The following is a 25729-nucleotide window of genomic DNA, read 5'->3' as shown; positions in this document are numbered from 1 at the left end:
CAACAAAATATTGAAAATTTAAGGAGCTAAGGAGGAAATTAATTTCTTAGCTCTTGGCTCCAGCTCAGCTCCAGCTAAAATCCTTTGCCCCTTAGCTCCATCCTCCTTTGCTCCGCTCCGCTCTGAAGCCCTGTCTAATACTAAATAATAAACATTTATGCATTCGCGTAAATTGTAAATGGATAAGCCCTTCTATCTAGCCCTTCATGCAAGGATGCACTTTTTTCAGTCCTTCTTGAGTAGGCCTCATAGAATGGCTTTACTTAAGAAGGCCTAACTAAATTATCTTCTGGGTGTGAACTCATGCATATAGCTAAACTAGAACCTCCACTGCTCTTGACTGGGGGTTCATACTCAAAACCACACATTGTGAGAAGATATGCATTTTTATTTATGTTTCATTATGAGTCGAACTGTTATTACAGTGAAACTCACCCGCCTAAGTACCTAAATCTTTCGTACCCCATTTAACATTTTACTTATAATTTTTCCCTTTTAAGTGCTCCCACAACACGTTCGGCAAAAAAAAAAATCAACGGTAATTTTTAGCCACTTGAAACTTGCTAATAATGTAATAAAATTGAATGAGCTATGAACCACTTATAAGAAAAGTTTGAAATTTTGATGAATTTGTTTTCACTGTTCTAAAAAATGTTAAGCTTGGGTTTATATGGTATTGGTTAGGGAATGAACTGTGTTTTAATTGAGAAATATTAAAAATTACTAAACAAGCATAAGTGGCAAACATCATTTTGAATGTGGTTCGAAATGATAGATATAACCAACACTGTATGTATCAATGACTTTAAAGAATTTAATTCTTGTAAAATTTACATAACATTGCTTTATCGATTTTTTTTATAAAGGTTGTGTTTATGTGTTTAAGTAATGCTACGATCTTTGTTTTAAACTACGTAAACTTCATTTTAAATGTTCATGTTTTATTCAAGGACTTATTTATGTTAGTTAACAAGAAGATTAACTACATCAATAATTATGTTCCCGCATCGAGGTACTTAAGCGGGTTCTTTTAAGTACCTAACCCGTCGTAAGTACCTCAAAAAGCTGAAATTTTTTCGTGAGGTACTTGGCGGGTTTTACTGTATTGCCCTTCGAAATTTTTAGTCTCGTAGAAATAAGTGAATTTTTATTAAATTTTTACTCACACAACTTTTTGTTATCGGCACCGTACCATGCTATCGCGGCGAAATTCAGTCGTTAAAGCAGGCCGACCGACCCGTATGCCACGCACAGCCGTACTTTTAATGTTTACTGTGCTGTGAAAAAAAATACATTTCGTCGATCGCCTTTGTTTCAAGTCGTCTACACACCACAACACTTGATAAAAGTTATGGATATATTTTTAGGAATTAACTTCACTCGCCGTTGAAAAAGATCAGCAAGAAATATACACTGCAGTTTATGGCTGTTCTTACTTGTGTTCGCGTACATGCATAAGTATGTACTTAGCATATACATATGTTAAGTCTAGCAACTTGTAGTTTTCAGAACTCTTTAAGGGAAATGCAGTTGCAAATGGCTCCTCGATGAGTATGGTCGTGCTGACCTGTCGAGTTTTTTGGTTAAAGCAAAAATTGAATAAAGTGCAATAAAAATGAAGTCGTTTTATTAAATATAATATATAAAATTTCAATCAAGTGAGTATAATATCTTTAAAATGAAATTACATAAGTAACGAAATATATCCTTACTATTTATTTATTTATAATATTATAAATTCGAAAGTGTGTTTGTTTATTTGTTACGCTTTCGCGCTTTAACTACTTAACCGATCATCATGAGATTTTGTACACTGATGTCATTTAGCCGAACTTAAATTATAGCATAGATTTAATCTCGATTGTATAAGGGGGCGTGGCACCTCCCATACAAACTGAATTTTTCATACTGCAAATCGCAGGAAATTTTTATGATAGAGCACTGGAACTTGGTATTTAGATTCCACACATATGGAGAAGGGTTGCCACCTGTTTAAAACATCAAATTCAACTTGAGTTAAGGGAATTACTTATTTGAAAATTAAAGTGCGCCAAATTGTGTTGGTTCTGAAAAACTCGATTGATTGACGACGGAGTTAGAATTGAGTGGTTAATTTAGTCAGTCCTATGATGCAAAATCCTTACCGGGAATACATTTTATACAAAAAGCAAACAATTTTTCATTTATTTTTAGCATTTACAGCAAAAAAAAAACTGATTGTTTTTTGAAAATGTCAAAGAAGCGAAGAAAAAACAAGAATGGTTAAAAAACTCGTAAAAACAAAAAAGTCTCACAATTCTGGATAGTCCCGAACAATCCCGAATGATCCCGAAAAATCAAGTAAAATTGTCAAAAAGTCCTTAAAGACCCTTTAAAAAAATGCGAAAAATCCGAAAGACCACGCCAAGTATTCCGACCAAGTCCAAAAAATTTCGAAATAATACCGATACGTAAAAATAAAAATCATGCAATGATGAAATTCAAATATATATCAACATAGAAACTGTTTCGAAAAATATTCCGATGAATGTTTAACCTCATAATTTTTTTGAAATCGTTTTAAAAACTATAACAATTTGCCATGTACGGTTTTTTCTTAAATCTAAGTTTATCTCTCAACAATATTCGTAACTATTAAAATTTTTGATTTTCTTAATTTTCCTCATTTTAATAATTGCTTGTATTTTTCTTTTTATCTTTCTTTACCAACAAAAGGGTGGTGAGGTCATACAAGAAAGCATCACCTCCAATGTCAGCGAGGACTTAATTACTTTAGAATTTCAAAAAACGGATGGCACGCTTATCACACAAGTCATTGATTTTCGAAATGTAAGTATTGGCACAAATTTTACACTGAATTAAATATTACTTAGTTATTTAGTTCTTCTTGCATGGGTAGTGTCACATTTTATATTTTTTTCTCTGTCTACCATCCCTCTTACAGGAAGTCAAAATCGTCAAAGCACTCGTGCTGGGCGAAGAGGAACGTGGCCAAAGTCAATATCAGGTCATGTGTTTTGTGACGAAATTCAATAAAGGCGATTTCATTTCATCCGATGCAATGGCGAAATTGCGTCAAAAGAATCCCAGTACAATACGTACACCGGAGGAAGATAAGGGACGAGAAACGTTTACGATGACATCGTGGGTTCATCTAAATCGTTCATTGCCAATAACACGTCACCTACAAACGTTATGCGCTGAGGCCGCTGATGCGACTTATGTGCGTAGTGCCGATCTGAAGGCGTGGGCGGAATTGCCAGGTGTGTATTTGTATTTTTGTCGTATTGTATTAAGTTTATGTTTTGCCAAAAAAAATTTTTGTTGAAAGCCTATTTGTAAGGTATGCTCTGTGAAATATTGACGTGGTTAAGTTATACCTCCTTCTGCCCCCCTTTCGGTTGCCTATTCGTTTAATATAACTTAGAAAAAGCATATATCTTAAAAAAGCAAAAATATCCTTTTTATGAATGTGCATGTTAATTAATATATTAAGGAAGGCATTTAGAAACTATCGTCTTTCTCTTGGGAATTCAATTTGTGATCTTACTAGCAGACCCGGCGGACTTCGTCCCACCCAAAATTAATTTTTTTTTTAAACATTTGGTACAAGGTTTTCACCAACAATTCACGTTCACGTATTGTTTTGTGGTCATCAGAAGGCAAATATCCTCGATTGCTATCTTAAATAACCGAGTGAGAGCGTTATGTCCGCGTATAAGTTATTGTGGTAACAATGATCCGGTTCGACGGTGAATCGTCCTTGAATCTGTATAGAGCAGTTGGTGGCAATTCCAAAGTGGGGGAGTATCATTGGTCCACAGAAATCCAATATACATATATAGACTTATTTCAGACGAAATACCTTAAATTTCTTACAATTGAATTTGTAGGAATTTATCAAGAATTGTCTTAATTCTGTTTACAGGTCTATTCTGCACGTTACCGAAGATTTTGTAACCCGAAAATTTAATTACCAACAGATTTTATCAGTTCTTGTCACCGCGATTCTAGGTACGTTGGTGATGCAGTTAAAATATTGAGCAATTCAGCTATGAAGAATTGGAGAAATTCTGGCTTTGCATATTTCACGGGGTAATACTTTGTCACCAGCTTATGAGTTGGTACCAAAATTTACCGGTTACAAGAGTACACATAATGCGGAGAGGGTTTAAAAATTGATAGGAACTTTATTTACCAGTTACAAAATTTGTACTACCAGCGTAGAATAGAGCTGTTAGTCGCCGTATAGCAAGGAACGCAATGGTTCAAGTGGTTGATTTAACGGTGGTAATTTGACTTAGACCGTTGGTGTCTCCGAATAACTTCACTTGACAATTTTTACCAATAACTCGACTCCAGCGCCACCTTGCAGATCTTTTTTTGCAATAGTAGATATTGCCCTTACCGTTTCCAATATATATTTCGAATATGAACTAGGAATGTTAATCCCTAGATACCGAGATCCCGGCCTTTTTAGGGTTCCAAAAATCCTGAGATTCTTGGCAAATAGTCCCGGCGTATTCGGGATTTGTAATTTAACTGATGGCAATAATAGAAACATCTTTTCTTGACCAGTATTGGCTATATATCTTTTTTTTATTAGATAATTCTTTTTTTTTTTATAAATGACTAGCTCATTGTACATATAACATCGCGCGATAGTAAATTTTAAACACAAAAATCAATATGTTCGCGAAATCATGCGCCAAATATAGTAAAATTGCGTTTTTAGTTTTTCACTCTGACGTCAGTAATTCCAAAATGATTTTAAAAAATTCAGAGAAATGTGCTTAGAGAAAAAGTATGGGTATCAAATTAAAGAGGAAATCCTGTAAAATTTAAACAGACTCAAGTTTTTGGTGCAGAAGGATTGGTAAGTAATGAAATATTTTAAAATTTTATCCTTGATATTTGGCAAGAATTGTTTTTGAAAAAATTATATGTTAAGGACTTATATAAACTCGATAACATCTTCGAATTTCGTCCTTCTAACTTTATCAGCTAAAAATATTACCTATTCGTCTTTGTGAATCCAAAATTTTTTTTTTAAATTCTAAAGAAATTTCCTCTTGCATTTGGTACCCATATTTTTATTGTGTGTTGGTGTTGGTTGATTTTTCCGACAGGGTGGTAAGATGATTTATTTTGGAACGAATTTCCGTCATCCCTTGTCAAGTTTGGTTTGCAGACAAGCCGAACGAAAAATTACACTGAAGATGGCACAACGCCGAAATCCGTTTGTCTGAAAACCAAACTTGACAAGGCATGACGGAAATTCGTTCCAAAATAAATCATATTTTTATTCTACATTGCATTGAATTTTTTAAATAATTTTTGGAATTAATCATATCATTGAAAATTAATGAATATCTAAATCTGTCGGCCGCTGTGGTGTAGTGGTAAGCAGTGCGCGCTTTCACTCATCAACACCTGGGTTCAAGCCCTGGTCAAAGCAACATCCCAAAAAAATATAGAAAAAAGGTTTTTTTCTAAACAGCGGTCGTCCCTCGCCAGCCAATGGCAAACCTCCGAGTGTATTTCTGCCATGAAAAACAGCTTCTCATTAAAATACAATCGCCGTTCGGAGTCGGCGTAAAACTGTAGGTCCCTCCGCTTTGTGTGACAACATCAAGGCGCACGCCACAAGTCGGAGGAGAAGCTCGGCCAAAAACTAACATATGTGTAAGCGCCAATGTATTATTATTACCAATCCCGGGATCCCCGGATTGTGATAGCGACACCCCGAAAATCCCGGGACCGGAAAAGCCGAAAAATTCAACAAATACGATTTTTAGTAATAACTTGACTCCAGCGCCACCTGGCGTCTTAAGTTGGGAACCTAACTTATCACTCAAACATAAAAAAAAAAATCATTAAAACCGTTTCGGGCGTTTAGGAGGAGTTCACTCACAAACATACGTGGCGAAGAATCAAATATGTATTTACAGATATCTAACGGCGTTTTTACATTGGACAATGCTTTCAAGACAATAATTTTTAGTATTAGTTTTCAAAAACGCTGATAATTGTCTCCGTGGGGTAGGCGTCCTGACAATAGTTAAGACAATTCATTTTGAGCAAAATGTCGAACATGAACGTTGAATTATAAGTTGCAAAAATAAGCATTTCTCGCGTGTTATTTGAGCTAAAAAATAAAAAGAAGAAAAAAATACATACACATCAGCGTCTCTTTAATTATTATAGTTATTTTGTTCTGAATGTCTCTTCTTTCTTACACAAGACGTCAAAATTATTGTCTGCATACCACATGTTGAAATGACCGGTTTCAGCGGCAGAAAGTCCATTTTTAAAGTTATGTTTTTGTTAAAACTAATAATTGCACTTTGTAGGAAACTATTTAGAATACCCGAAAACGAAAAAATTATGACCAGGTGGCATCTCTGTTTTTATAACGAAGCTGTCAAAACAACAGTTATTTTTTCATCTTCGTTTTCTGTTGATTTACTTCAAAATAGTGAAATAGAAACATATGTTTTTTTAATAATAGTTGATATAATACAAATATCTAAAAAATGGAAATTACTTCTCAAGGTATGTATAACAATATGTTCTAATTATTTTCTAAATAAGTGTTGTGTTTGATGAAAATCTGCGTTAAAGTGTGTCGTGTTTGTAGTGACGTTTTGGTGGTGGCGTCTGTATTTATTGGAATAGAACCGTCTTCATTCGAGTTCATTCGCAAAGTTATTTGTATCTGTAGATAGGTCAAGATGTGAGCTTTCATATCGTGAAAAAATCTTCTGCCCCAATTTACCAATTTAATTGAAGTGGTGATGAAGACTGCAAAACATTTGTCAAGAAGCAAATAGATAACATTTGTGCTAAAATTAAACAAAAATGGATCAAAAACAAAAGATGTTTCGACCGATTTAAGAAAAAGGAAAGCTTGTGGTTGTCTGGTACAACTTTTTTTAAACTGTCGAAAAATAATTGTGAACGCAAAAAGGGTCGTCCTCATCTCAAATACAGCGATGGAAGTGAGCGTATACAACGACAACTCGCTTCCAAAGTATTATCAACACAGGAAAATGATTCCAGGTTATTGCTTCATGCTGCTTCAATGTCAGCCCATGCTGCGAAAGAACACGATTTAAATTTTGTCTTGAAGCATACAGCTAGTTCTCCATCAAAAGCTAAAGAAGTGAGAAAACTAATAGTTTCTGCTGATAAAAAACCAACTCCACTTACCCCTGCAGAAGCATTGCTTTTTATATTGGAAAATAATTTTACAAAACAACAATATGTTAATATGAGAGACTTGAACAATTCACGAAACTGTAACATTTATCCTGCCTACGAAAAAGTGTTGGAGTATAAGATACAATGCCGGCCTGAAGGTCTTATGGTAACACAATCAAAAGCCGACGTTCCTCTACAAAGCTTACTTAACCATACGGCCAGTGTTCCCACGGCTTGACGGGGAGAAGGCCTCGACGTAGGCAGCTGCTATTGCCTCCGGTGGTAGGGGACCGGGTTGCACGCACTCCGAAGAGACAACTGTCTGGCGACAAGAAGATACAGCCTGAGCAGAAGCGGGTGAAAACTTCATCAACCTTATGCTCAGCACCAGAGCTCCAGGTAGCAATCATAGACCGGAATCACCCGGAAGGAAAGATTCCGACGGACAAATTGTTGCTCCTGGAGGAAAAGATCATGAGGGCACTACTTGGCGAAATCCAGCGTACCAAAAACAACAACATTGGTATGTTTGATGGAGCCAAGTGGCAGAAGGGAGTCAAAGTTGTTGGATGCGGTAACAAGGAGTCGTTAGACTTCCTAACAAACTGCGTCCGCAACCAAGATGAACTTTGGGCCAACGCACGACTAGAAGTTGTTCCGCTCTCAGAGGTGCCATCCCGTACGACAGTGCGAGTGTGGATCCCGCCCCCCCTCGTGGAGGACGAGACCTCACTAGCCCTAATCAAATGTCAGAACGTGGATGTCATCCCTGACGACTGGACGATTGTCCGAGGCCGCGCTCGCGACAAGGGTAACGGCAAGGACCTTTGGATCAAGATCGGTCCACAATCCTTGCAGATCCTTCGTCGCAAAGCCGGCCAAATAAGATATGGCATCGGTCACCTCAGGGTGATCATCCCCGATGCTGAAAGAGAATCCGAAAAGCCTAAAGGTGGTGCAGATTAATCTTCATCACTGCAGGGCAGCATCGGAGGATCTGCTGCTCTTCATGGGTGAGGAAGATGTGGACGTGGCCCTAATACAAGAACCCTGGATAGTGGTGGGGAGGGTCACAGGTCTATCCACTAGCGACTTTCTACCTCTCACCCCACAGACCGAAGGTAAAATTAGAACCTGTATTCTGATTAAGAAAAGCACTAATATTTTCTTTCTTCCCCAATTTAGCGATTCGGACATGACAGTGGCAATGTTGGAGCAGCGGGGAGCACCCGACCTCATTCTCGCATCTTTATACATGCCATACGATGTACCCGATCCCCCATCAATATCCTTCAGGAAACTAACCGCCTGGGCGGAGCAACGAGGGATAAATATGGTGGCTGGCTGTGACGCCAACGCTCACCACACGGCGTGGAGCAGCTCGAACACCAACGATAGAGGTGAGTCACTCTTTAGTTACTTATTATCCACAAAACTTACTATCTGTAATAAGGGTAATCACCCCACTGTCTACAATAGAATAAGGGAGGAGGTTATAGATATAACTCTTGTAACTAACTAGAACAATGTTAGGGTCGACGGCTGGCACGTCTCGACAATATGCTCTTTTTCTGATCATTGTCGCATCGTATTCTCCATTAACCTGAACAGACCGACACTAAAACCTTATCGAAATCCTCGTAGGACAAACTGGAACAAATTCAGCCAGTTGGTGTCTGGAGCGAGTCCACCGTACACGGTGGAGCCAATTTCAGTGGACCAACTGGAGGGAACGGTCCTCTGTCTAACGAAGTCTCTCAACGAATGCTACATAACAACCTGTCCCGAGAGCAAACCTTCCAAGCGACACCCCAGGTGGTGGACGGCCGATCTAAGGCGGCTCAGGATAGCAGCTAGGAAAGCTTTCAATAAAGCGAAGTTCACCAAGAACGCGGAGGACTGGGACGAATATCGTCGCAACTTCAATGCGTTCAAGAAAGAGATAAAGAAGGCAAAGAAGGTTTCGTGGTCCAAATTTTGCGAGGACCTCGAAACGACTACTGATGCTGCGCGACTAAGAAGGTGCCTCTCGAAAAACCCGGCTCCTCCTGGTTTTCTGGAAAAGCCAGGAGGAGGGCACACCGAAAGCAGCCTTGAAACACTGGAACACCTTATGGACGTCCACTTCCCTGGTTGCGGTGACGCGGGGGACACAGGAACTCCTGTGACAGAACACCCTAGTACCCACAGGCAAGGCAGTCCAGTGGACGAAATCATCACTGCAGACAAAGTAGCTTGGGCTATCAGATCCTTCCAACCCTATAAATCTCCGGGACCGGATGGGATCTTTCCAGCCATGCTACAACGAACAAGCGCCACGGTAACCCCCTGGTTAATGACAATCTATAGGGCGAGTCTCCTCCTAGGCTATATCCCAAAGCCATGGAGGGAGGTAAGAGTGGTCTTCATTCCCAAAGCAGGAAAAGCGGGCCACAGCACTGCAAAAGATTTTAGGCCCATCAGCCTCTCATCATTTCTTCTCAAAATAATGGAGAGGCTTCTGAGGCTGCAGATCACGCAACGCCTTACTCCTGGGAACTTCAGCGAGGCTCAGCATGCCTACCGTAAAGGTAGGTCGGTTGAAACAGCCTTGCACGAGGTTGTTGGGAGTATAGAGCAAGCACTGAATCACAAGGAATATGCGCTGGCAGCCTTCCTGGACGTGGAGGGCGCCTTTAACAATGTTAATTTGGCATCCATGCACTGCTCCATGGTGGCTGTAGGACTGGACCCATTGATCACTCTCTGGATCGACAATATGTTGAGCACCAGAAATATCAATGGCTCCATGGGAACATCAGAAGTAAAGAAAACAGCCACACGGGGCACACCTCAAGGGGAGGTGCTATCCCCCCTACTGTGGAACCTCGTGCTAAACGAATTCCTGCTTCGCACATCAAAAGCCGCTAAGGTCGTTGCTTATACGGATGACTTAGTCATTCTGGTCGTGGGAAAATTCCTCTCCACGGTCAGCGAGATTCTACAATCTGCAATTAGCGATCTGTCAGGGTGGGCAGAACGAAACGGCCTAGGGGTCAATCCCACTAAAACCGAACTTGTTCTCTTCACCAAGCGATATAAAATAGACAATTTCCGACTTCCGTCCCTCAATGGAGCAAATCTCGAATTGTCAAAAGAAGCAACGTTTTTGGGGGTTATTCTCGACTCTAAGCTTTCCTGGAAAAGGAACACCGAAGAGCGGAGAAAGAAGGCGCTCATTGCGCTCTACTCCTGCAAAGCTACTATTGGAAAAGACTGGGGTCTGCGACCGGAGATAATACATTGGATTTATACGGCGGTAGTCAGACCTATCCTCACCTATGGCGCGTTGGTATGGTGGCAGGCGGTTGACACCAAATCCCATCTACTCAACTTGCAAAAGGTGCAACGACAAGCATGCTTATACACAACGGGGGCGATTTATTCAACGCCCCAGGCATCTTTAGAGACCCTGCTGGATATTCCACCTATAGACCTATATGTTAAAAGTATCGCAGCTAAAAGCGCTCTACGACTCAGAGCGTCTAACAGGCTGCGAACAACTTGCAAAGGTCACGCCACAATCCTCGGGAGAGTGGGGGTGGAATACAGCCACTGTGACCATCAGGTCACGGAAATTGACTTCAATCGAAACTTCGATATCCATTTTCCTGACAGAAGTGACTGGGAATTTAATATTGCTCTCAGCGATGACGAAATACCCATCTTCACGGACGGCTCCAAAATGGATATCGGAACAGGATCTGGGGTCTTCTCTCAGGAGTTATCTCTAAGGGAGTTGTATAGACTCCCAGACCACTGCAGTGTTTTTCAGGCTGAGATATATGCAATCCATATGGCGGCAAGGTTGGTGGGCATGATGGACTTAGCTCCATCTAAACTTGCCTTCGTTGTTGACAGTCAGGCGGCTATCAAAGCCTTAGGGTCGGCAACGACTAACTCGGTATGCGCTAAAGAATGCCGAAGATCCCTACAAGCTCTACAGCAACACATAATCAATCTCTACTGGGTACCGGGACATTGTGGTGTCCCGGGAAATGAGGAAGCGGACGAATGTGCTAGGAAGGGATCTGAGATGGGGCTTGGGGAAGCGACCCAAATCGTGAAACCCCCCCTGCGATTTCTGTCTTCAGAAGTCGAGAGACTGACCAGGGCAGCTACCAACAGTAGGTGGGTAATCCTTCACCCCTGCAGGGTATCGCGATCACTCTGGCCACGGCTCGATGAACGAAGAACAAGGAGTCTATTAAGGCTTTCAAAGTCAAACGTCAGGCTTCTCACAGGAATACTAACGGGACACTGGACCATTGGCCACATGGCCGCCAGGTTCGGAGCCCCGCATAATGATTTCTGTAGAAGCTGCAGGGATGAGGAGTTAGAATCCGTCCAGCACTTCCTTTGCGAGTGTCCAGCACTTCGAGGAAAACGCCTCAAGTTTCTTGGGGACCACTTCTTCGAGAATCTGGATATCTTGGGGAAAGCTCCTCTGGAAGGACTGCTAGGATTCGCCAGAAAATCAAAATGGTTCGAAGACATGTAGGGATAGGCTTGGGGGTAACCCCCATGGGCATCACAATGGGCCTCTGCGGCCTCCGAGTGTACTCTTTCTCAGAGCTGCCCATTTAACCTAACCTAACCTAACCATACGGCAAAAAGGATTTTATCTTATCAGGAAGAGGTTTTAAATCGCATGGTTGAAGTCAATGAAGTTACGGTCATTCTGAGCTATGGTTTCGACGGTTCCACAGGACAAAATTCATTTAAGCAATAATAATTCGCTCTTTGTAACGTCAGTTATACTCCTAAAAATAATCACGTTGGATAATGCAATTATTTGGATCAATCGTACTCCTCAATCAGTTCGGTTTTGGAAGGAAACAAGAGAACATATTCTAAAAGAAAAACACAATCTGGATCAGCAAATATTAAATCTTACTAACTTAGAATATGTTTTTGGAAACGGTAGAAAAATTACAGTAAAATATGAACTTATTATGACATTAATTGATGGAAAAGTTTTAAACGTACTTACGGGAACAAAGTCTTCTCAGTCTTGTCCAATATGCGGAGGAAATCCTAAGCAGTTTTTGTTAATTAAAAATATGAATTCATCGCTTTATCTCCCAAAGTATAATACATTAAAATTTGGCATAAGTCCATTACATGCCTGGATTCGATGCTTTGAATTTATTCTAGATATTTCTTATAGACTTCAGCTCAAAAAATGGCAAATTAGAAATGCTGAAGAAAAAATTATAATGAAAAAAAGAAAAGCTGAAATTCAAACACAATTTTGGGAAAAAATGGGTCTTCATGTTCATAAGCCAAAATCTAATGGTAGTGGGTCGACAAACGACGGCAATACCGCAAGGAGAGCATTTTCAAGTCCTGAAGAGTTTGCGAATATAACAAACGTTGACGTTGACCTTATAAAGCACTTGCGTATTATTCTTATTGTAATTTCGTGTGAATATGAAATAAATCCCGAAAAGTTGAAAGATTTATGTAATGCGACTGCTGAAATATATTTTAAAATATACGATTGGTACCCAATGTCCGCGACTGTACATAAAATTCTCTTACAAGCTTCAGCCGTACCTCTCGGTTGTGCAGGAGAAAATGCATCTGAAGCGAGGAACAAACTCTACAAAAAGGACCGCATTGAGCATGCTAGAAAGGATTCTAGAGAGCATAATTTAATGGATGTTTTCAACAGAGCAATGGACTCTTCTGACCCTATTTTGTCCAGCATTTGTTTAACAAACCGCGCTTCGGCCCAGAAACGACTTCCTCTTCCAAGAGAAGTTTTATACCTTTTAAAGGTTCCTAATATTCCTGAGAGTCAATGTCCTACACCAAGTACTGCAGTAAAAGAAAATTCTTCAGATTCTGAAGATGAAGACTTTATACCTCATTTGCATATCGAACTAGATGCCGAAGAAACGTTGGAATATTTTGACGTAAGAGTTTATTTACAAATGTTAACATAACAATTTTCTTAATTTTACCTTATCTTTCTTTACAGTTTGAATAAGTATTGATGAACCGTCTGGATAGATGTTATATATAAACCTTTCAGAGAATATGGTTTAAGTTATTTAATGTATTTGAGTACAGAAATGAATTTGATAATATGATTTAATAAATATTTAAAAAAAAAAATTGGTTGGACAATATTTCGACGGACGGACATATAAATCGATATAACTCCCCTATATATCGATCCAACTAGCTGATTTTTTCACTGTACACTTCTTTAACTGTCACTAATACATGTGCCAAATATTACAGCTCAAACTTCTTCCTGTGAATTACTGCCGCTGAAACAGGTCATTTCGACCAATGTGCATACGTCAAATCATTGTCCGATTTGCTGTCTTCAAAATAATCAAGACAGTGATAAAGACAATTGAAGAAGTATGCATGTATTAGTGAAAAAGTGTGCATATATTGCTATTGTCATGACAGTATTGTCCGGTGTAAATCCTATATGTTATTCTGGGGAAAAAGCTACCTAAATGCGTACCAAATTTAAAGCAAATCGGACCATAAATACGATTTTTTGGAATAGATGGGTCCCTGGTCTACTTACCGGAAAAAAAGAATCCTATATACTAATCTTAGCAAAAGCTACCTACCGACCAAATTTCAAGAAAATCCCACCATAAATAAGATTTTTCGAATAGATAGGTCGCTGGTCCATCAGAAAAAATATGCAATATGTACATGTGTTAATCCAGGCAATAAGCTACCTACGTGCCAAATTTCGAGAAAATCGGTCCATAATACAACTTTTCGAGTGATGCGTATACAAACATACAGGCAGTCAGACAAAAATTCTAAAAATTGTTGATTTGGCTTCTGTTACTCTAATACTAATTTTTCTTTAATATCTACAATTATATTTATATTACCGATAAATATCCGGATCTCTTAACCAATGTTTATTTATTGTTTATGTTAACGACAAAGTTGTAGATTTTTCGTCGAAATATTTTTATCGGAATTTTTATCATAAATATTTTGTTGTATTTATCGAAAAATTTATTGTAGTCTATAAATTGATCGATATAATTATAGAAACCTGTATATAGAGATAATATTATGAATGTATTTTTGATAGTGAAAGTAGACTATGAATCCGATTTTTATCGATAGAATAATCGCTTTTTTATCGTTTTATTTGTATTAGAATTTATATCGATGTTTTATCCCGTGGAGAATATTTTTTTCCTAAGTTCATCGGCCTCAAGTACTCCGTTCTAGTACTTACCTTCCAGATCTCAGCTCTTATACCTTGAAGTACCTCCCTAATGTCAGTAAATAAAATATCACTAAAAATAATTAAACGTTTGCTAAGAAATTGTTTCGATTATTTCATTAGAACTGTTTAATTTTTCTTTGCCCAATGTATGTGCCATTTTTCTGAAAAATATCTCCTGGAATAATATTTTAGACTCGGAAAGTGTACAGCGAACATTTCTTTTCCTTGTAAGGAGGTACGCTCTAATGTACGTACATGTACATGTACATATGTATGTATATCGATATTGTTATCGTAATTTAATTTTCAACTCCTTAAATGTAACCGAAAAGCTGCCTTTCCGTGGGTCGATTTTTGTGGAATGGAAAACCGATGGAGAAATAATCTGGCAAAAGCATTTACACACACATGCTCACAAAAGTCGATGCTGCAAAAAAAAACTTTTTCCAAATATGAGCAGTAGAAAACCTATTTTGAAAGCGGGCATAGAAGTGATGCGAAAAGGAATTTGGTCGAACGTCAAAAAAATCTACTCGAAAATCGCTATTGTTAATGCAGTTTTAATGTTGATTTTGTGATTTTTTTAATAAAGATAAATGCAGTTGAGTAGCCCATTTAATTCTAGTTTAATAAAGTACAAGTTTCATCTGACTAAAAATTAACGTTGATTTTTTTAACCGACTTCCAAAAAAGGAGGAGGTTATCAGTTCGTCGTCGTTGTTTTTATACCCGAGCTCACTTGTGCAGAAGGGTATTATAACTTTGTTCACATAACGGTTGTTTGTAACAGGCAAAACGAATCGGGATAGATATAGACAAATGTATACATAAATGATCAGAATGAAAAGAGAAATCGATTAAGCGGTGACTGTCTGTCCGTCCGTCCGTCCGTCCGTCTGTCCGTCCGACTGTCCGTCCGACTGTCCGTCCGCCTGTGCACACGATAACTCGAGTAAAAATTAAGATATCTTAACGAAACTTGGTACGTGTACTTCTTTCGGGCGTAGGACGGATGGTATTGAAAATGGGCAAAATCGGACAATAACCACGCCTACCTCCCATATAACGGTAATTTTCAGAAATACGGAAACTGCGATATTTTAGTAACTACTGAAGATTATTCACTCAAAACTGATATTTACAATAAATTTTAGACGAAAAATAAGAATATTAAAATTTTTTTTGAAAATGGGCGTAGCCACGCCCACTTATGGTTACATGTGTATATCTTGGTAACCGCTGCATCAATTTCTTCCAAACTTGGCACAGTTGTTGGCCCTGGTACAGCATACCAAATGGCCGAAAATTTTTAAAATCGGACAATAACCACGCCCACATCCCATAAAACGGTAATTTCGAGAAATACGAAATCCTCGATAAATCAGTAAATATTAAAGCTAATTTTTTCAAAATGATGGTTGCAACAATTCTTTGCCAGGAAATATGTTTATGATAAAATTTTGGAAAATGGGCGTGGCACCGCCCACTTATGATCACGCTCGCTAACCGTTCTAGCAATTTGTACCAAACTCGGTGTGGTTATTGTGCTTGCCACATAAAAGTAAACCATTGAAAATTGTTGAAATCGGACTAAAATTACGGCCGCTTTTCATATAACGGTAAATTTCAGAAATGCTTGAAATTTCAATATCTTGAAATTTAAGGACGCTAGTTTACTTAAAATTTATACACACCGGCTTATCATGTAGCGGTAGCTTTCGGAAAGGTGGAAAACATATATTTAATACTTGCGCCGGGTATTTAATGTTCGGCTCCGCCCGAACTTAGACTTTCTTACTTGTTTTTTTTTTATTTTATTTTTTTTATACGTATGTTACCGCATAACTTTGGACCACGTCAACCGATTTCGATAATTCTGCATCGGAAAGGTAGTGTCTCAGAGGTGGTCCCATACTAATCTGGTTAAGATCCGATCAGTGGATCATGAGATATATATATATATATTTTTTTTTTATTTGAGAGTTGAAGTCGGTTTTTTTTTGCTAAAAATTACTTGTTAGAATTTTCTTTTGCCGAAGGTTGTTGTTGTTGTTGTTGTTGTTGTAGCGGCTACAACAACCCCGCCCAGATCGGTTGGTATCTCAGTCGTTGTCGTCAAGTTCCACTAACGGCAACCCTAGGAAGCGTGCAGCTTCTGCGGGGTTTGCCCATAAGGACAAGGTCGTTAGGGATGTCGGGTTTGCCGGGCATGCGAAGAGATGTTTCGAGTCATGTGGGGTCTCTCCGCATGCCGGACATTCATTAGGCACATCCTCATTCAGCCTACTCAGGTAGGAGTTTAACCTGCTGCAGTAGCCGGAGCGAAGTTGTGCAAGTGTGGTGCGCGTCTCCCGAGGCAGATGAAGCTCCGTCTCGTCAATGTCCGGGGGGCGGTGTGCCTAGAACGGCATTCACAGGTCTAGAGTCTACATAACTCGAGACTGAGTCCCTGTGAATGCCGTTCAAGGCCTGTCTGTAGGCTGTCGGGTCCAGAGGTTGCTTAATGAACCTCTGGACTTCGTCCGTTAGTTCATATTTTGCCGAAGGTATTTTGGTTTTCTTCCATATAAAAATAAATCATGTTTATTCGTTATATGGAAGCAAATGCATCAGAAAAATTCTAAAATATCAACGGTAATTTTTAGTCACTGAATGCGCTACAAAGCTGCATACTCAAAATCTTTCTAAGAAATCGATTTAATAAATAATAAAATTATAGTTTAAAAAACTAAAACCTCCGTATTATAATTGCCATTCGTACTGTCATCAGGTATGTGACTTGAGAATAGAAATCGCTGCATCTTTTAGGCGCATCAATATTACATAGTTACATCCCGAGCTAATAAAAGGAAGGTAAAAACCTCGAAGTCTGTACGAAATTGTGTATTGTTAAATCTTGTATTTATGTATATCGTTTTTGTTACAGAATCGACCATATTTTTATTAAAAAAAGTAACTAAAATTAAGTAACAAAAAAAACTTATTGTTGAAAACTTGTCAATATGCGGTGCGTCTACAATTTTTTTTTACCACTGTATGTACCACATTGTGCAACGTAGGCCCCGATAGCTTTGGAAACGCTCCGCGGTTTTTTTCTCTTTTTCCCGCCAAACCTAATTAAAAAATTATAAGTCCATGTTTGTTCTTGTTTTAGCAGATGTTTCTAACAATATTTTCTACTCCTCCCTCTCTACTTTCAGGCTCCTCCATCTCTAGCCTGGAAGCGGCCGCTGAGAAATTTCCCGACACCCTCTTCTCACGTTGCAATGAGGTGAGCGGTTTATGGGCACCTTGTCTGTGTACGCTCGAAACCTGTATCGGCTGGTATCCTTGTGGCCTCAAATATTGCAAAGCCAAGAATGGCGGCGATTCATCGGCGGCGGCACAGCCCAACTATCGCTGCGGCATTAAGACGTGTCGCAAATGTAGCCAATTTACCTATTATGTGCGACAGAAACAACAATGTCTATGGGATGAATGACGAGGGCTGCATATGATGGGCTTAAGCAGTTACTGTAAACATAAAACTTGCTCAGTAAATAAGTGGCCAACGACAACACTAACAACAACAGCGGTGGCCGCAGCAGCATCAAGCAATCGTTATCGGCCGTTAACGGCGGGCGTGGTGCCACCACATCGTCGCTGGTATGCGCATAGGAATATATTTTGCGGCGGCAATAAACTCTGCGTTTCATATAACAATCGCGACTTTGCTGTCGCCGTCTCGGCGGTGGCTGTGAATCATGAAAAAATGTTTAGGCTGCAATTGCCACTACTCTTCGTGGTATCGCCGTCAGCAGCAGTGTCAACGAATGCGGCGGCGGGGACACCAATGGACTACTGAAGCTGTTTGCCGATAACAAGTAAACTTTATTCATTACTTATTTATCTGCTTATTTTATTTATTTTTTGATATTTGCGTAGTGTAAATATTCAATTGTAAACAAAAAGTAATATAGGTATACTATGTATATAGAAATGTAACGCTTATCTTTATTATATGAGGCACATATGCGTTACTTATGTTAGCTTATGGATTAAGTTTATTTAAAATTGTTTTTTTTTTTGCATTTATACGCATTTTCGCGAAACATCTTCTTGTTTGGAACCCAATTTGCTAATTTGAAAGGAAAAACTTCGATTTAAGACTGTTAGATACATACATATGTAAGGTTGACAAGAAGTGCTAGTAAGTTTATGGTTTCATATTGGGTACACTTTAAATGTTGTCTATAAAATTTTGCGTCCGTTTTTTTGCACACAAGCTGAATATTTGATACGGAAGCAGTACTGCGTAATTTGCTAAACTTAATTTTCTGTTATTTTGCATAATTTTATTTATTTATTTTTTGTTTTTAGTTTTTTTTTTCATTGGAAAAATTTAGGGCGAATTGTGCCCTTTGGTTCTTGGACTCTAGCTCTTGAGTCTTGGCTAGAGCATCTGGTAAATCTTCGGCACATGCAATCAAGAATATTAAGTTAAATTGATCAAATTCACAGGAAACTTTGATATTTTACTTATCTTCAATCTTCACACTTTTTTCGTATTATTTACTTTATTAAATGTTAACAACTTTATAAAATGTGAAATTTTATCAGAGCACAAAAAAGCACAGCTTCACAGCTATGACGTTTGCGTAAAATCGTAAATAAGGGACATAAAGGTGCCATTAGTCCCGTTATGAAAATCCTTGGTGCATGATCCCTGTTTAATTATATCGTTATGTCCGCATTACTTCCATGCGTCGTTACTGACTTATTTGTTAATAGTGTTAATTACCAGGTTGTAGTATTCAACAACCGACATAGCGCCTTGTCGAGGGACGCTTAGTTTTTGCCCATTTGTCCGAATATGCGAAATCGGGTCTTGCTATTATCGCATCAAAATTTAAGACTGTTCCATGATTTTTTAACGTGTCATTGGCGTCATGGGTAAATTTGTTGCGTAGTAGGGCTGTGCAATTAATTGATTTCGATTAACCAAAAAAAAAAAACTATTTGAGTAATTTGCTTTATGATTAATCAACATTATGGAGTAAAATGACTAATCAACATTTCAAAGTACTCTTTACATATAAAGTAGTTGAAATTCCATTTTCAGATTTATTTGAATCTGAATAATTATACGAACAAACACTACTTGTACTCTCACTGTCACTGTAATAAAACATTTGATTTTAATCTAGTAAGTTTCTTCTATTTATACTCAAAATCGTATATGCAAATTCGAATATGCATGGTAAAAATAATAAAAAATTTGAACGACGACGACGACAAACGTCGGCAGCGGACTTCGATAGGGGCAGCGCAGCAATTTTTCTTCGGCAGCTTATCGGCCGTAGGCCATGATTAAGCTAAGCCATGAATAGGAAAATTGCTGCGCTGTTACACCAAATAAAGTTTGACCATCTGTATATGCACGATCGTAATTAGCACAAAATGTAGTTTCTAAAGGCCAACTTACACTAAATCCTTTTCCAAATGCAGAAGATATATTACATTTTATTTCTATGGAACATTCTACTTTCCAATAACAAGCACTATTTAAATAACTAGAAGAGTTATCTGTTGGTTTTAATTGTGGTGTAGCAATTAAACCCACATGTAATTGTGGTTGTGTATCATATCCAAATCCACCTCTTAATGGATGATATGTTCCATAAGATTCTATAGTTCTTGCATAAACATCATTTATATTATTAATAACAATTGGTACTGTAGAAGTTTTTGATAAACCTATATCACCTGATATTATTTTATTTCCAGCTTTAAAAAATTGAAGAACATGACTATGTGGACGCGTTATTGTTGAATGTACTTTATATGATTTTCGTGATTCAGGAACAAAATGTTCTTTTCCTCTTTTGATAAATCCACTTTTAGGTTTATATTCATAATTTGCTATAGGAATACCAATAGCTTGATTTATTAAAAATTGATGAACTTTTTCATCCATTCTAACACTTCCTTTATCATGTATAATATAATCAGGATATTTATTTTTATCAGGTGTTTTTTCTCTATTCCATTCATGTATAAAATAGTGATCAAGAGGTGTAGGTACACATAATGCATTAGAAGGAATATGTTTATAATATCTTTCATACATTTATTTTACATTCATTTCGTTAACATCAGTTACTTTCATAGGATTTGTTCCTTCTGATGTATATTTCACATTTTTTCCATAAAATTTTTTATTAACTCCTTCTAAAACAAGTCCAATTGGAACATATTCTGAAGTTGCAGTTCCAGAAACAGTTGAACCGACATCAAATGCCGTACGTGTTCCTAATGGTGTTACTTGACATGTTACTTTAATAACTTCAGCTGTGGTTGGTAACATATCATATTCTGCTTCACTTAAATAGAAAGGTATAAAATCTACTGGTATTAATGCTAAAGGAGTAGTTATTTGATCAATGGTATCACTAGATTGTATATTTTCAGTACTGTAACCATAACTAATTAAAATTCTTGATTTAGAAAAATTCATATAATTATTAGAACATGGTGTACTAGGTCTTATCCATGTGATACTCTGATTAGAGGAATCTCCACTTCCTGTCGCTCCTGACCTTGCACCCGTATTCGGTCCACGACCCGAACCACTTTGTTGATAAATATTTTCTTGATCAACATCCATAACAGGAGCAATATTATTACGATGATTAACTTTTTCAACGTATAAAGAATCTGGTTCAGTAGATGTAGAAGGTTCAGAATCTTCTGCAGGTCTTCTTCGCTTGGCGTCTGGTCCGTTATCGGTTGCGGTGCTTGCACCAAAATCTCTTTTTAAACTTGTATAATAATATCCTATATATATTATTATTAATCTATTTACAAATTAAACCTCTACCCTTCTATCATTTCCCCCTTCGACCAATTGAAGAAACCAGTTATGAGAATTTATTACATATGGACGTATCATCCTGGGCGTTCGACAGGAACTCGGTGATATTTCGATCCAATATCATTCGGGCGTTAATATTTCGTTGAAATTGCAAAAAAATTGATGGCAGGATTAAGTCTGGCGAAGTATGCACTGCGAACACATCATCCCAAATCTTCAAAATTTGATATGGGAAATGTGAATCGGGATCTTGACACTCTTCGTTGGATTCCATCAACATTTGATCCGCTTCCTTTGCCAAGCTTTCACAAAATACTCATCCTAAGAGCATTCCTGGATCTGATTATAATGTTATCCATATATTTTATTCATATTTATGACGCCATAACCTAAGTAAGTGTTCTGTGTTCGCTCGCTTTAATCTCCCGTTGGCGCGATTCCTCGATGTACCTTTATTACTCAGTTTACATATCTGTATAAACATACGTATACTGTGATCTCCACTTTGCTGTATACCTGAAAAGAAAACATTTAACATTAAATAAGTAAGTAAGACTCATGTAGGACCAATGAATATCGGTGGCACGTTCGCCTAAATCTGGTGAGCTCCAGTGTAAAGCGTAATAGAAAAATATATAAATAAAGAAGAGGCAAAAGTGTCGTCTTTTTATATAATATATTTATAATCGCTGGATGGAAGTTATGCTCTCATCCCCAGGGAAGGTTAAAAAACATTTGTGTATGGGACGGAAGAATCTTAATGATTGTTAATTATCCGACAATGGATCGGTTGGTTAGCAGCAGTGCCTCCTAATATTCCACTAGAGTAAAACCAGCGCATTTAGCGCCATTTTCGATACACCTGGAAATTAACACTAGTGTACCAAAACAGGAGAAACACGTTCTTATACATTTTATCTCCTATTGTAAGTTTTTGTTTCCGGCAGCCCCTAAAAGCATTGTCGCAACGCGCCGCATGGTGTCCCTACTGTCCACCCCTCCGACATACATCCTTTTTGACCTAGCAAACGTTCCGTAGCAAGTAGGCCGTAGATTAAATCGTCTGAACCCCCGCAAGACTAAATTGGCTTTCGCGTCCAGTGACGATTAACCATCCTAACGTCCGTCTAGAGACTTTCAGGTTTTGTCTTCCGGAGGTTCTTTTCGAATATCTCTTGCATGAACTAGTCAGGAGATATCGCAGTGTGAAGCCCCTCAATCACAATACTGGATTCCAGCTTCTCATTCCTGCTGACGTCCAGCCCCACCTTCTCCATTTCAGCAACGGAGGGTGCGCGAATAATGGCCTTTCCTCCCATCGCCGATTTAATCTCACGGATCCTAACGTCACGCAAGTAACAACCCCGGAATACGTCCCTACGCGCTTGTCGGCATCCGGAGCAGGCATCATCGGCGTACAAGTCCTGCCTGCCACACGTGCAGGAGCGCCGCCATTCTGGACATTCACCAACTGACCGCGAAGATGGGAACTCTCGACTAACGCCGTCATCAGAAGCTCCTCATACTCCGAGCAGTACTCCATCAGCCTCTTCACAGTCTCATTGTTTGTCCCCTCCATACCGTATACGACCCCACTTATTTTAGCGGCGATCGCCTTTAACTCCCTAATCGTGGGGGTCCATCCACCTTGTTCAACTTCACCACCAACTTCCTCGTACATATGTAAACTGTGACCTCGACTTCGCTGCATACCTGAAAAGAAAACATTTAACATTAAATAAATAAGTACGAGTCATAAGGACCAATATTTACGCGTAAGCACGTTCAAACGCAGTGGTAGTTGGTTTTAATAATGATATTATATTCCGATGTAACCATTGTGAAATCCATCGTAGTCCAGACAAAAATTCGTTCCAGCCAGACTTAACACCAACGAAATAAAAGGCTCTTGACATTTTTCAAACTGAATTAAAAACTATAAACACGACACTATTTATAATAATTAAAATAGCCTTCATTTCACTTTAGAAATTATTTCACTGTGATAAATACTTTCTCTTAACAATACCAAACCGGAAAAAAGCTATTTAATGTGTAAACAACTTGCCTTCAATCCTCCACATTCCATTAAAAAAAAAAAACATATAAACATACATTTTTAAAGTTGTTTATAGTTTTCGTCATCTATATCCAATCAGTTGGGGTGCTTTGCACCACCACCTCCTCGGCTAGTTCAGCCATTGACAGTCCCAGCAAAGTTTGTGACGGCGATACTTGCATTTATTTTATTTAAAGACGTATAGGGCAGTGACCTAAGTGTCACGTGTTGGCTCGTATCTCTCTTTGACGCGTTGTTCTTTGTATACTGTGATCTCCACTTTGCTGTATACCTGAAAAGAAAACATTTAACATTAAATAAATAAGTAAGACTCATGTAGGACCAAAATGTTGGCGTTGAGCGCGTTCGCCTAAACCTGGTGCGCTCCAGTGTAAAGCGTAATAGAAAAATATACAGTAAGCGTCAAAAATATGAATACCTTGACGTTTTGACGATTTTATTTAATTATTTTTTCCATACCAAATTTTTTATTTTTTTTTATAAAAAAAAAATAGTTCATTCAACAGCAAAAACCAGCAGAATAAATTTTTTCAATTTCATAGAGAACTCGAGGCGAAAATTCAAGCAATAGTAAACAAATAAATATCTACAAAATCTATTTTTATATAGAAGAAAATGCGCAAAACCATTAACAAAAAAAAAATCTCAAAAATCAACGGCAATTTTTAGAGACTTGAAACTTACGCCTTATTACAGTAACTAAACTGCATACGTTTTCTAAGAAATCAAATTAAAAAGTTGAAAATTTTGATAAAATCTTTTGTTGGTGTTTCTTGAATTTTCCCGAGTTCTATGTAAGATTAAAAATATTTATTCTGCTGGTTTTTCTGTTGAAAGAACTATATTTTTATAAAAGAAAATAAGAAAAATTTCAAAGAAAACTCTTTCTCAAGCTCGATAACTCTGTGGTTATTGCCCAGCACATGAGCAGAAGGCTTCGGTTTCGGACTAAGATTTCTATTCACAATATTTTCGTTAATGGTAGGAGCTTTCGCAGGTACATCTCTAGATTTTGTTAATTCTTGTTAAAAATGATAAAATAATTAATAAAGACGATAAACCAAAATACTAAAACTTCTTATGTCTTTTACAATTACTACTAATACAGTAAGTTACATTTTTTTTGGATTCAAGAAAAGAAAACAAGGCATTGTGTTAAACTCTTCCTGTTCCTGCTCAGTCCACCAGGTTTTCTCATCTTAAGTGCTGTTCCAACAATTCCTATGTATGAAGCACAAGGTGTATCAGATATATTAGCCCATTTTAGATGACATTGATTTTCATCATATTCTATAAATATTTCATCATGAAAAGCTCCAATAAACGTTGTTTCAATTTGATTCACTAGCATCAAGCTTAGTATCAAGAAGATTAGGGTTGCCATATTTCCAAACAAAAAGCCAAATTTCTGCTCAAAAGTAAATCTATTATACAAATCAAATAGATGTTGATTATGTTTTGGTATATTTAATAGCTGAAAAAACCGTAAGCATCTTTTAAGGCACGTCTCGATTCCAATAAAAAAATTTAATTTACCTCCAGAGCTCTATCTGGTTGATCTATGGCCAATAGCTTATATTCCAACGTTATCTGCTGATTGTTTTTTGAGCTCTAGGCCGAGGGTAAATAAAACAATTGGATATCTTTTATTCATTTTTATTTATTACTGGCGATATTTCGCCCTTAATCGAAAGGCATCTTCAGGACTGCAAAAACACAATATGCAACTTACAGTTCTCGGAAGGAGAACTGATAAAAAATTAAAGTTGCGGTGAACTCACTGTTCACCGGCAAACGGAAATACACAAATTAATTGGATTCACAAATGGATCGGTTTATTGTGCACTGGTTGCACTCACTCATTCAACTGATTCGAACAATATTCATTTCTTACCAACTAACTTCTTAGTCTAACTTACTTATGTCTACGGTGCAGATTCCACCACCAACCGGCATTTCGTAATCGATGAGTTGCGCGTGTAGGCCAATATTGCCTATGCTGCACTTCTCACGCCTTATTGAGCGTATTGTATTACCGATCGCTTGCACGTGTACTAAGTCAGCGAAAGTGCTATTTGGGGCAATGAACAAGTCAAATGCACGGCAACGTGAGTAAAGGGTGCGCCATTGCATTGGTCAGTATTGGGATTACAGGTGTGATAACTCCTCCCCCTTTAAAGATCTGCGTCTCGCAGATCGAATGAAAAACCTGAGGGGGTTATGGTATGTACAGAATGGCTATTACTTTCTGCTGGTAGCCTAGCTTCTGGGTAATCAATTGTATATGTGGATATGCCCTTCGTGATCTTATTGGTGTTCATGTCACTGC

At 38.0% G+C, this 25729-nt stretch overlaps 1 protein-coding gene across 1 annotated transcript in view; it reads left to right on the top strand.

The window, feature by feature from the left end:
* LOC118740748 (out at first protein) overlaps nucleotides 1-19483 on the top strand; it is a 38652-nt gene extending 19169 nt beyond the window's left edge. The window contains exons 2-4 of the mRNA XM_036472407.1: nucleotides 2716-2829; nucleotides 2945-3263; nucleotides 17668-19483. Of these exons, the coding sequence (XP_036328300.1) occupies nucleotides 2716-2829; nucleotides 2945-3263; nucleotides 17668-17948 (714 nt within the window). The 3' untranslated portion in view covers nucleotides 17949-19483. The remainder of the gene's footprint in view (nucleotides 1-2715; nucleotides 2830-2944; nucleotides 3264-17667) is intronic.
* The last annotated feature ends 6246 nt before the right edge of the window (nucleotides 19484-25729 follow it).

The sequence above is a fragment of the Rhagoletis pomonella genome, unplaced genomic scaffold (genome assembly GCF_013731165.1).
Source record: "Rhagoletis pomonella isolate Grant_MI unplaced genomic scaffold, Rhpom_1.0 Rhpom_scaffold_00006, whole genome shotgun sequence".
Lineage (NCBI taxonomy): Eukaryota > Metazoa > Arthropoda > Insecta > Diptera > Tephritidae > Rhagoletis > Rhagoletis pomonella.
The sequence above is the reverse complement of the archived record's forward strand: the minus strand, read 5'-3'. Positions and strand labels throughout refer to the sequence as shown.